The following is a 13,847-nucleotide window of genomic DNA, read 5'->3' as shown; positions in this document are numbered from 1 at the left end:
AATCTTGTCCAAGAAGATAGAAATATTAGTGAAAATAGATCCAGATCCTGCCACTATTGGTCTGCCAGGTGGTTCTAACTCATTCTTATGGATCTTTGGCAGACAATAGATGACAGGTCTCACTGGATGTTTAACATGTAAAAAAATCATACAAATCTTTAGAAATCAATCCATTGTTTTTAGATTTACCCAGAATACTTATAATCTCTTTCTGATTCTTATGCGTGTGGGGTCATAACCAATCCTGACGTATACAGAGGTATCACTAAGTTGTTGCTCAATTTCAGATATATATGCCACCTGATTCATCACTACTAGGGCACCACCCTTGTCAGCTGCCTTAATAGCCAATTCCTTTCTCTGTTTCAAGCACTTCAAGGATGCCGAATCATTTTTATATTCCATCAATCGTTTTTGGAACATAATATCAGGTGTCTGGAATAATTGCTCGACATCCCTAAGTACTAGTTCAAAGAATGTATTGGCTCCATTATCAGTAATGACCGGATTAAAATTGCTATTTTTCTTAAGACCCACTGTCTGGCAAGTCAGCATCTCATTGCTCTTAAAAGGGGTTACCGCATTATCAGTTTTACCTTTTTTTGTCAAAAAACAATTTTAGTTTAATCCTGCGAAAAAAAAGCATGTAATTCATGTTTCAATTGGAATAAATTCCCTTTGTTAATAGGGCAATATGATAGCCCTTTGTTGAGGAGAGTGACTTCTTCATTAGTTAAATTAACCCCTGAGATATTATGAACAATATTAATTTCTTTAGCGTGAGCATCAGCCCGACTATCATTATTAGTATCACTTACATATTTGCTCTTAGCTGTTAAATTATCAACATTTACATCTTTGTCAATATCAAAGTCCATTGCATTATTAGAAAATACAAAAGTCATTTACCAAGAGTCCCGCTTGTATCAAGGGGAGGAACATCAACTGAATTCTGCGATAGCAATTCGGCACTCACAGCACTCCATGCCATACTCAGTTGTGATTCCTACCTCTGCCCCGGCTGTTCCACCGGGTTTGTTTGGCTTTCTTTGCTCCATGGTTGGACGATTGCACGCTTCCGGTGTTTCCTGCCACCCCTCCGGTGTCTGCATCCGAATCCTCTGTGAAAAAACAAGCTGACGATTCCGTCTAGCTTATACACATCTATTAAACATACAAGTGGGATAGAATCAGTTGCCAAGGTTTTGAAAACTGACAATAGATTCAGCTTACCTCAGATACAATTCTTTTTAGAATTATTAGAGGTTATTCTCTATATGAATTATTTTCTTTTTAAGGATGAATTTTTCTTTCAAAAGAAGGGTACTGCTATGGGATCCAATGTCGCCCCAACATATGCCAAAATTTTTATGAATAATTTTGAAGAGATTTTTGTCTATGAACATACATTATTTAAGAAATTTGGTGCCACATGGTGGAGGTTCATTGACGATGTGTTTGGCATATGGTATGGCGACATTGGATCCCTACTTCTATTTAATGATGATCTCAATAAGTCTGTTAATGGTATTAAATTTTGTTTGACATGGGATGAGTAGTCTATTCAACTCTTAGACACATGCATTTACAAGGTGGAACATGGATTGAGAGCGGACATTTATTCAAAGCCCACAGATAAAAACAACACTATGCTGTATGGCAGCTTTCATCCACCTTCCACCTTTAAAGCAATACCAAAAAGTCAATTATTAAGAGTAGATCGTATTGTGTCTGATACTGAATTAAAAACAAAAAGACTGGAACAGATTTCAAACAAATTTTTACAAAGAGGTTACCCGTTTGAACTTGTGAATAAAGAGAAGCAAAATATCATTTCAAGAATTGGAAAGTCTGAACCCATTGGAAACAAGAGGAATAGGAATAAAGACAAGATCAATAGGCTATTATTTGTCACACAATATAGCACTAGGAGTAGTCAGGTTAACAAAATTATACGAAAGTATTGGCACATTCTACAGAAATGCCATCCTGACATTAATGCATTCCATGAACCTCCAATGCAGGCTTACAAAAGGAGTCCAAATATTAAAGATCAACTAGTTAGAGCAGATGTTGGTAGTCATAAATATCATCAGAAAACTATTACTGGTAAGCGGCGCACAGGTTGCTATCCTTGCCTTTCTTGCATAAATTGTAATTCTATGATTAAGGGAGGAGAATTTTTTCATCCCTATACAGGTAGAAAATACCGAATTAAAGAATATTTGACTTGTAGAACAGAATTTATCATCTATGCCATTAAATGTCCATGTTCATTGGTATACATTGGACAATCGACAAGGGAGGCACGTGAGAGGATATCTGAGCACAAGTCAAATATTAGATGTGGCAAGGATGCTCCAGTGTCTGCGCATTTTCTACAAGCAGGACATAGCATCAGCCAATTACGTTTCCAAATTTTGGAACATATACACATGCCAAGGAGAGGTGGTGATAGAGAGGCCTTATTGAATAAAAGGGAAGCCTTTTGGATCAATGAGCTTAACACCTTATGGCCTAAAGGCCTCAATAGGGAGTGTAACTGGACAACATTTAAAATTTAAAATTTAAAAATTGTAATTTAATATTGAGTAAGATAAATAGGGTTACTTCTTTTAGTAAGCTTACGGGTTTGCATTTACCTTTGCTATATATTTAAATTTAGCATTATAGTGGATTATGCCTTAACTAGTAAGTCAAAAAAGGTCATTTGAGTGACATTATTGGATATAGACATTTGGCATTACCTATATATTTACTGAGTACCCATTAGTTTTTAAATTTCTGACTTATTGTAATATGGGTATCCTTTGTTGAAGGATTCCCATATATATCAATTTTTTAATCTATATATAGTCCATTCGATTGATTGTGTTCCTATATATATATATGGTAATTAAGAGATTTTGATATGAGTATTGTGATCAATTTTAATTTTAAATTCTAATAAATTTGAATACTTAATATATTTATTTTTACTAATATATTCACATTGAATTTAGTTGTCACATATTATTTTTATTATTCTAATTTTTTACTTTTTATTTTTATTTTTATAGGATCACTTGGCACTTTACTTATGAAGTTGGTTATTGAATTTGTGCAATATATACAATGTAAAATATTTTGTAACACATTTGTATCTTTGCAAGTGCAAGAAAATTTATTTTGATATGCAATATTCAAGTCCACCACTGGAGGGCGATATATGTGCAATTTTTTCACAATTGTTTGGCGCCAATATGGCTATTTAAATGGTGTTTTGTTTAACTTATGTCAGGCTTGAGAAAGGGCTTATTGTTAGCCCGAAACGTTGCTGTATTTGACCTGTGTTTAAAATAAAAGTCACTTTGCTCACTGCTGGAGACTGCTTTCTTATACTTGAATTGTTTGGGCTTGGTCAGCCCTCTCCGTGCACTAGTGAGTAGTGGGTGCTGTATACATCTTTATTCATTTGAAAATATTTAAACTAAAAACTTTTTTTACTGTGAATCATCAGTCTGCTAGTGCCATTGAATTGCAGTTGCCTGCCTGCCAGCGTGTGTGCCAGGCCCACTTGCAATTTCCAACTAGTGCCACCAATCATATTTGTTCTAACAGTATTGTAAATTTAAAAAAAAAAAAATTGGACTGTAAAGCATCAGTCAGCTAGTGTAATCTAATTGCAGTTGCCTTCCTCCCAGCGTGTGTGTCAGCCAGGGCCAATTGCCAACTAGTGCCACCAATCATATTTGTTGTCACAGTAATTTTAATATTTAAAAAATAAAGACCAATTATCTTCTTCCATCTCCCTGTTCCAAAAATGCAGGCCATATAGACCTCCCCCGAAAGGAGGAGTAACAGGTAGTAGTAAACTGCTAAGAATAGTACTACTTAACACACCACGGGTCCCAGACCGCATGTCTTATCAAATCTATCTATTTATCTATCAAATCTATCTAACTATCAATCGTATCTATCAAATGTATATTGCATCTATTGATCGATGTAATTCGTATCTATAAAATGTATATTGCATCTTTTGATCAATGTAATTCGTATCTATCAAATGTATATTGCATCTTTTGATCGATAAAATTCGTATCTATCAAATGGATATTGCATCTATTGATCTATGTAATTCATATCTATCAAATGTATATTGCATCTATTGATCTATGTAATTTGTATCGATCTCATGTATATTGCATCTATAGAGCTATGTAATCTATGTATCTATCTATCAAATCTATCTTGTGGTTGTGCAAATGGACTGTTTGCGGTTGTTTGTGGTGCGTTACACTTGGAGTTTGGTCTGTCACTGTGAAGCGGGCGTAACCTTTACACTACCTGATCGATACAACATCATAACTGATGTTTTAAAGCACGTTATTGCAAACAATTTATTAATGTTAGGTGATTTAGGCCTTTTATGGGTTAAAAGCAGACTCTGCATCAACTATGTAATTTTCCATGGGAGTTTTGCCATGGATCCCCCTCCAGCATGCCACAGTCCAGGTGTTAGTACCCTTGAAACAACTTTTCCATCACTATTGTGGCCAGAAAGAGTCCTTGTGAGTTTTAAAGTTTGCCTGCCTGTTGAAGTCAATGGCGGTTCGCGCGGTTCGTCGGTTCGCGAACAGTAACGGAAGTTCGAGTCCGCCGTTCGCGAACCAAAATTTTTAAGTTCGCGACATCACTAGTTATATTTAGGTTTAGTACTGCCTTAGGCAATGATAAATCTGCTTTCCCTCATAAGCCTCCATCCAGGGCCGGTGTTAAAATAAAGGAAGACTAGGTGACCACCTAAAGGCGCCCCTGTAGGGGAAGCGCAAATTTGGTGCATGATATAATTATTAGAGGGACACTAAGCCCAAAATGTTTCTGTCATGATTCAGGTAGAGAATACAATTTTAAACAACATTCCAATTTACTTCTATTATCTAACTTTCTTCATTCTTTAGATATCCTTTGTTGAAGATATAGTAATGCACATGGGTGAGCCAATCACACGAAGCATCTATGTGCAGCAACCAATCATCAGCTGCTGATGCTATCTAGATATGCTTTCAGCAAAGGATATCAAGAGAATGAAGCAAATTAGATAATAGAAGTAAATTAGAAAGTTGTTTAAAATCACATGCTCTTTCTGACTCATGAAAGAAAAAATGTGGGTTTCATGTCCCTTTAATTGTTTTTTTTGCTGCCTAATTTGGGCTCCATAGTAGGGGACCTATGTGGTGGCAAAATGGCTAAAATCGGATGGGACTCCCCTGAAACATAGGAAAGCAAAGAGAGAGGTCAGTCAGAACAGCTGGAAGCATCTGGCTAAAATATCTCTGCAAAACTTTAGCTGTTTTTGTAAAAGTTGTTGGAGCCGGTGACAGCAGTGGGACGTTCCCTACACTCATAGCCTAATGGGTACTACTGGGGATAATGGGCACAAATAGGAGCACTGGCAATACTCCAACTTTTTATATACTGCAAGACAAGTCCTATTTCATTTTTGTATAGATAATTGGCATAATAATTATACAGTACAGTATTGTTCATTTTCAGTGTATAAATGTTTGGCATCATTATGTAGCACAGGTTGCTGAGCTGACCCACATTGTATAGGCACTCATTATCATTATACAGGGCAGCCTGTTCTGTTTTTTAGTATATGACCCCTCAACATCATTATATGGAGCAGCCTATATGTTATTAATGTATAGGTGCTCTGCATTAATGATACAGTGCAGTGTGTGTAAAGATGCCTCACATTATCATATAGTGCAGGATGTTGTATTTATTAGTGTATAAATGTTCATTATCATCACTATATTGTGACAACTGTCAAAATGTGTATTGTTCTTGTTTATCTGACCAAAACCTGATAGTAACCCACTGTAAGTTAATGTGGTCTATTTTAGGGCTTATCAAGATGTATTCCCAGCTTCTGAGAATTTGCAGTTCAGGCTGGCAAGAGTGAGTCTGAAACCACAAATTTAAGAAACTGCTTCTTATCCTAGGTGACAAAGATAAATCACCCAAAACTCGTTTGTTCTGGATGATTGACAGGTCCTGCTCTCATGCAATCGGTTGCCCAAGAGCAGGGTGCAGGAGTGGACAATACAGCTCTTCTGCAGTCTTAAATTTTTCCAAGTGGCAATTGAAGTTGGACAGGTTTTCTGCTTAAGAACTTATCCACCTGCAGCTTGGTACATTTTCCTGTTAGACATACTTATATCAGTCTCGGTATAATGGGGAAAAAGAAAAAAAGGTCATCCTGCCTCCAGATTCCTGTGTGTTATATATTGTCATCACTGTTTCATTCATTATGCAGAACCATCACTGATTTGCTACAGATTAACATATTAACAGTCAATTTGATGTGATAATTAGAATCTATTTAATAGGATAGATAAATAGTTATCTATAGCTGTCTTAGCTCATCACTAGAACATTTAGTTAAGAAACAGTATTGGTAGTGTATTTTAATTTCATGGGTGGGGGGGGTAATGTCTCTTTGCCCGTGTAATCCAAAAATCCAAGCATGGGCCCAACCTGCATCCTCCCATTTTTACTTATATTTGTCTCATATAGGTTCTTCATCACAACTTACTGAGGCAGTTAATAATGTACTCATTTCGGGCCAGACACAAAGCAATATCTATGAAACAATTTATAAAAAGGTTATAAAAGTTATGATGTAAACACAAGTCTTAAGAAATGTCCCTTATTGTAACTCAGTAATACTGCTATATGGTCATAGCTGTTTCAGATTTAATTCCACAAACACTCTTGTCTTTCAATAACAAGGCTGTTTATATAACAACACACTATCATTATCTTTTATGTGGTATTTTCTTGACAAAATGACAGCAAAAACCAAGCTTATAAAGTAGTTTATTCTTTTGACTCATTCTGAAAAAAAGAAAAAACTTTGTCATAAAAACTATTATCTAGTCATAATTTGCTGAGTTATGCCTGGATATTATTAAAAATAATAATAATAATAATAATAATAATAATAATAAATAATAATAAATAATAGGGAAATATTAATTTTGAATGATCTTATGGATACAAATCTAATGAATGTGAGATTAACAATTAATTCTTAATTACTGACAAGCGATGAGTGTTTTTTTGTTTTGTTTTTTTAAGGTTTTTTATATATTTATTTATTCCTCCCCTTTTAAAAACTAGTATAAAAAAGACACACCCTTCCACAGAATAGATCTCAGTGTTACTTGGACTCAGGAGAGGATTCTTCTGTCTCTTTTGCCACCATGATGAAGGTGTTTTTTTGCCTTCTGTATTTTCTATTATATCCTGCATTGTAGCCTTTGAAACCTGCCCAAGTGACAGTAAGTTTCTGGGGGGTTTACTGTGGAAACTGTACAGGCATTAAGGAGGCATTGTATCAGATTTAATATTTAAAGTACTCAATGAAGGTTTTGGTTTACTTTAGATTGTGCATTGTTAATGTTGTATTTATCTTTAGATTTAGAATATCTGATTTTTTACACAAGCTATTATTTTATTCTGCATTATACACTATATAAAATGAATCTTACATTGTTAGCAGGGGGTAGAAACAAGATGTTGCTTTGGCACGTGTAAAGATTTCTTACAGTTATGTCTGGCCAATACATTTTTGTGCTGTATAAAGTGTTAAAAAAGATAATGTAAAAGTTACTTACTGGTAAATATTTTAAATTGCACTAAGACGTGATCTGTATTTTCTTTAAACTGAGAGGCTTTAATAGAGCCAGAGGCTGCCATGTTAAAGGGACATAAAACAAGTTGGGATAGAGACAAAATATAATATGTACTTTAATTACTTTACCTGCAAATGGTATACTGCAGTGCCTCACCATTAACCCTTTCTTTTTAGTTTCTGAATTGTAAAGCTCTAACTCCCCCCACACATTTCCTTCTATGGCTGTATCTTTATCTATTGTTGTTTTGGTAGAAAAATATTTTTACTATGTGTTTATCCCCCGCAAAGATGCAGGGTTGTTAGTCTTAAAAGTACATTGTTCTAAAGTAGAGTAGAGCGTCATTGTTTTTATTATAATGACCCTTTAAATTACAATCTGTGCTTCTTTTAGCTCACTGACAAATGAAAATATAATACTATTTTCAATTCAATTCAAGTCTCGTTTATAAAATCTGATTTTATAAACCTGTTTTATTGCCTTTAAAGCTTCTTCACATGAAAAAAAAACAAAGAAATGTCGGTATTTTGTATACGTAGTAATAATCTCCTCTGCAACAGGGGTATATTTAGGTTTAGTGCTGCCCTAGGCAGTGATGAATATGCTGTCCCTCATAAGCCTGCATCCAGGGCTGGTGTCAGGGCCCGGTGTAGTATCGAAATCTGTGACCCGACGGAATGTGCGACCGTGACGTCACCACATTCCTCAGTGCACACGTGACTGGTTGACCACCAATCACCTGCTAGAGACACCTCCTTCGTCACGGTCGCACATTCTGAGTGCTCGCTTACTAAGAGGCAATAATATATTCCTGACCTAATGGCTATATACCAGTAACAATATTAAGTACTTGGAGTTAAAGGGACATGACACCCACTTTTTTTCTTTTATGATTTAGAAAGAGAATGCAATTTTAAACATCTTTCTAATTTACTTCTTTTATCTAATTTGTTTTATTCTCTTGATATTCTTTGCTGAAAAGCATATCTAGATATGCTCAGTAGCTGCTGATTGGTTACTGCACATAGAAGCCTCGTGTGATTGGCTCACCATGTGCATTGCTTTTTCTTCAACTAAGGATATCTAAAAAATGAAGCAAAATAAATAATAGAAGTAAATTGTAATGTTGTTTAAATTTCTATTCTCTATCTGAATCATGAAAGAAAGATTTTGGGTTTAGTGGCCCTTTAAGACGGTAATATGCGACACGAGAAAGTAGATGTGTGTAGTAGAGATGGAGGACGTGAACCTAAAAAGTGAATATGCAGAGAGATTGAATAGAAATATCTAATATTGAGGGCAAGCAACATCTTAACTCTGCCTCCGGTGTGGTGCTTTAGAGATAAGTTGCTTTAGGAGAATAAAAGAGCCCCAATACAATAGCTCCTTTGCCTGTATCATTTTCCCACCCGGATCAATGTGAACACTCAGATGCGAGCACTCAGAATGTGCGACCTTGACGAAGGAGGTGTCACTAGCAGGTGATTGGTGGTCAACCAGTCACGTGTGCAGTCAGGAATGTGGTGACGTAACGGTCACAAATTCCGTCGGTCGCAGATTTTGACAAGGACACCGGCTCAAGATATTGTGCTGCCTGGGTGAATGCAATAATGCCCCCCGGTAGTAATGTTACTGATTAGCAAATCAACCTAATAGTCTGACTGGCTACCTGCTTATGCACAATTGCACAATAAGTGGGAAGGAAGTTAGGGAAGAGATGCACTTGCCCTACTTTAAAGGTTACCCCCTGAACACTTCTGTGTCTTTGTGCATGATAAGGTTTTGCTGCTGGGAACCTGCGGCTTCCTATCATGGAGACAGAAAACAGGAATGGTCTGGGTCTGACAGTGACTGACTCAGTCACCTAAAGTGCTGGCCCTGGCCTTATTAAGTGCTGCCCTGGGTCCATTGGACCCACTTAGTCCATGGTTGAGCCGGCCCTGGCCGGTGTTACAATAGAGGCAGATTAGGCGTAAGGGTGTCCCTGTAGGGGAGGTGCAAATTTGGTGCATTGATATAATATATATATTTTTTTTATGTGTATATTTATTTTATTGCTGCCTAATTTGGGCTCCATAGTAGGGTACCTATGTGGTGGCAAAATGGCTAGAATTGGAGGGGACTCCCCTGAAACATAGGAAGAAGAGAGAGAGGTCAGTCAGAACAGCATCTGGCTGAAATATCTCTGCAAAACTTTAGCTGCTTTTGTAAAAGTTGGTGGAGCCGGTGACAGCAGTGGGACGTTCCCTACACTCATAGCCTAATGGGTACTACTGGGGATAATGGGCACAAATAGGAGCACTGGCAATACTCCAACTTTTTATATACTGCAAGACAAGTCCTATTTCACTGTATAGATAATTGGCATAATAATTATACAGTACAGTAGTGTATAAATGTTTGGCATCATTATGTAGCACAGGTTGCTGAGCTGACCCACATTGTATAGGCACTCAATATCATTATACAGGGCAGCCTGTTCTGTTTTTTAGTATATGACCCCTCAACATCATTATATGGAGCAGTCTATATGTTATTAATGTATAGGTACTCTGCATTATTTATACAGTGCAGCAGCGTGTGTAGAGATGCCTCACATTATCATATAGTGCAGGATGTTGTATTTATTAGTGTATAAATGTTCATTATCATCACTATATTGTGACAACTGTCAAAATGTGTATTGTTCTTGTTTATCTGACCAAAACCTGTCAGTAATCCAATGTTAGTTATTGTGGTTCTAAGAGCAAAGATGTCTTGTATGTTGTTCTGATTAAGTTATATAACTACTGAAACTATGTCACTTCTAAGTGACTGTATATTCCTAGATGAAAAGGATACAACAACATTAAAGGCAGCCAAGTTTTGTAACTTATAACTGAGACTATGAAATAGGATTAAACATCTGTAAAAAGGGAGTTAGATTATTTTTAAGACAGATCATTTTGGGTAAATATTTACTAGTTTTATATATATAGCTCTTGGCTTTTTGCACAATATTCATGTCAAATGTATTTAAGTTCTCCAGTTGTTAAATTTTACGGAAGCCCAGAGAGGATTTTGTCGACATAACAACATTGTTTTTGAAGATTTTTTTTAAACTCAGATGTTATATCTTGCCTGACTAGATTTCCATTCAGGAAGTGTTACAGTGATGGAAGATACTGATTGAAAGGAAAGCCGCTGCCCTGGGCTGTCACAGCAGCCTGCGTTCCATCCAATTTTCATACTCCGTTCAAGGATTTGATCAGATATACATTTTAATGATCTCAAACTGCGTGTCTAAAGGGGTAGCTCTTTTTAAGGTGCAGTTGGGTGGAATTTTACTGGAATTTTACTGATTACCCAGTGTCTTAAAGGGGTAGTTGAGGTTAAATTTACTGATTTTCCTGTGTCTTTAAGGGGTAGGTGGGGAGATTTTATTGATTACCCATTGTCTTAAAGGGGTAGTTGATGGTGATTTTACTGATTACCCTGTCTTAAAGGGGCAGTTGAGCATGATTTTACTGGTTACCCTATGTCGTAAAGGGGCAGTTGAGGGTGATTTTACTTATTACCCTGTGACTTAAAGGGGTAGTTGGGGTGATTTTACTGATTACCCTGTGTCTTAAAGGGGTGGTTAAGGGTGATTGTATTGATTACCCCTATGTCTTAAAGGGTAATTTAGGGTGATTTTACTGATTACCCTGTGTCTTAAAGGGGCAGTTGAGCGTGATTTTACTGATTACCTAATATCTTAAAGGGGCAGTTGAGGGTGATTTTACTGATTACCCTGTGTCTTAAAGGGGCAGTTGGGTGGCATTTTACTGATTACCCTGTGTCTTAAAGGGGTAGTTGGGGGTGATTTTACTGATTACCCTGTGTCTTAAAGGGGTGGTTAAGGGTGATTTTATTGATTACCCTATGTCTTAAAGGGGTAGTTTAGGGTGATTTAACTGATTACCCTGTGTCTTAAAGGGGCAGTTGAGCGTGATTTTACTGAATACCCAATATCTTAAAGGGGCAGTTGAGGGTGATTTTACTGATTACCCTGTGCCTTAAAGGGGCAGTTGAACATGATTTTACTGATTACACTGTGTCTTAAAGGGGCAGTTGGGGTGATTTTACTGGTTACCCTATGTCTTAGAGGGGCAGTTGGGGTGATTTTACTGATTACCCTGTGTCTTAAAGGGGAAGTTGGGTGGCATTTTACTGATTACCCAGTGTCTTAAGGGGTATTTGGGGGTGATTTTACTGATTACCCTGTGTCTTAAAGGGGTAGTTAAGGGATATTTTATTGATTACACTGTGTCTTAAAGGGATAGTTGAGGTGATTTTACAGATTACCCTGTGTCTTAAAGGGATAGTTGAGGGTGATTTTACTGATTACCCTGTGCCTTAAAGGGGCAGTTGAACATGATTTTACTGATTACCCTGTGTCTTAAAGGGGCAGTTGGGGGTGATTTTACTGATTACCCTATGCCTTAGAGGGGCAGTTGGGGTGATTTTACGGATTACCCTGTGTCTTAAAGGGGCAGTTGGGTGGCATTTACTGATTACCCAGTGTCTTAAAGGGGTATTTGGGGTGATTTTACTGATTACCCTGTGTCTTAAAAGGTAGTTAAGGGATATTTTATTGATTACACTGTGTCTTAAAGGGGTAGTTGAGGTGATTTTACAGATTACCCTGTGTCTTAAAGAGATAGTTGAGGGTGATTTTAATGATTACCCTGTGTCTTAAAGGGGCAGCTGAGCATGATTTTACTGATTACCCTATGTCTTAAAGGGGCAGTTGTGGGTGATTTTACTTATTAACCCTGCGTCTTAAAGGGGCAGTTGGGCTTGATTTTACTGATTGCCCTGTGTCTTAAAGGGGTAGTTGAGGGTGATTTTAATATTAGCTTTGTGTCTTAAAGGGATAGCTGAGTGTGATTTACTGATTACCCTATGTCTTAAAGGGGCAGTTGAGGGTGATTTTACTTATTACCCTGTGTTTTAAAGAGTCAGTTGGGTGGAATTTTTCTGATTACCCTGTGTCTTAAAAGGGGTAGTTGAGGTGATTTTACTGATTACTCTGTTATTAAAGGGGTAGATGGGGGAAATTGTATTGATTACTCTGTGTCTTAAATGGGAAGGTGGGTAGGATTTTACGGATTACCTTGTGTCCTTAAAGGGAAGGTGGGAGGATTTTATTGATTACCCTGAGTCTTAAAGGGGAAGGTGGGAGAATTTTATTGCTCACAATGTTTCAGTGTGTGACACACTGTTTGGGGTCGATGCGCTGGATGTATCAGTATGTGACACACTGTTTGGAGTCTGTGCGCTGGATATTTCAGTATGTGACACACTGTTTGGGGTCTGTGTACTGGATGTTTCAGCATGTGACACACTGTTTGGAGTCTGTGCGCTGGATATTTCAGTATGTGACACACTGTTTGGGGTCTGTGCACTGGATGTTTCAGTATTTGACACCCTTTTTTGTCGTCTGTGCTCTTGGTGTGTCAGTATGTGACACACTATTTGGGGTCTCTGTTCTGGATGTTTTAGTATGTGACGCACTATTTGACATCCGTGCTTTGGGTGTTTCAGTATGTGACACACTATTGGAGCCTCTTTATTTTTTATTAGTAGATTCAGATCCCTGTTTATTTTTTACAGACACACACACACATAAATATCTATGTGCGTGTGTGTGTGTGTCTGTAAAAAAAATAAACAGGGATCTGAATCTACTAATAAAAAATAAAGAGGCACCAAATAGTGTGTCACATACTGAAACACCCAAAGCACAGATGCCAAATAGTGCATACATACTAAAACATCCAGAGCAGAGACCCCAAATAGTGTGTCACATACTGAAACACCCAAAGCACAGATGCCAAATAGTGCATAAACAAACTAAAACATCCAGAGAAGAGACCCCAAACAGTGTGTCACATACTTAAATATCCAGCTCACAGACTCCAAACAGTGTGTCACATATTGAAACATCAAGCGCACAGACTCCAAACAGTGTGTCACATACAGAAACATTCAGCACACAGACCCCAAACAGTGTGTCACATACTGACACATCCAGCGCAGAGAACCCAAACAGTGTGTCACATACTGAAACATCCAGCGCACAGACCCAAAACATGTGTATCAAATACTGAAACATCCAGCACACAGACCCCAAAC

The 13,847-nt window shown here is 37.2% G+C and overlaps 1 protein-coding gene across 1 annotated transcript in view; it reads left to right on the top strand.

The window, feature by feature from the left end:
- Positions 1 to 1,649: 1,649 nt before the first annotated feature.
- Positions 1,650 to 13,847, top strand: part of LOC128652604 (uridylate-specific endoribonuclease-like) — an 82,276-nt gene continuing 70,078 nt past the window's right edge. The window contains exon 1 of the mRNA XM_053705536.1: positions 1,650 to 2,109. Coding sequence (XP_053561511.1) covers positions 1,650 to 2,109 — 460 coding nt within the window. The remainder of the gene's footprint in view (positions 2,110 to 13,847) is intronic.

Source organism: Bombina bombina, chromosome 3 (assembly GCF_027579735.1).
Source record: "Bombina bombina isolate aBomBom1 chromosome 3, aBomBom1.pri, whole genome shotgun sequence".
Lineage (NCBI taxonomy): Eukaryota > Metazoa > Chordata > Amphibia > Anura > Bombinatoridae > Bombina > Bombina bombina.
The sequence above is the reverse complement of the archived record's forward strand: the minus strand, read 5'-3'. Positions and strand labels throughout refer to the sequence as shown.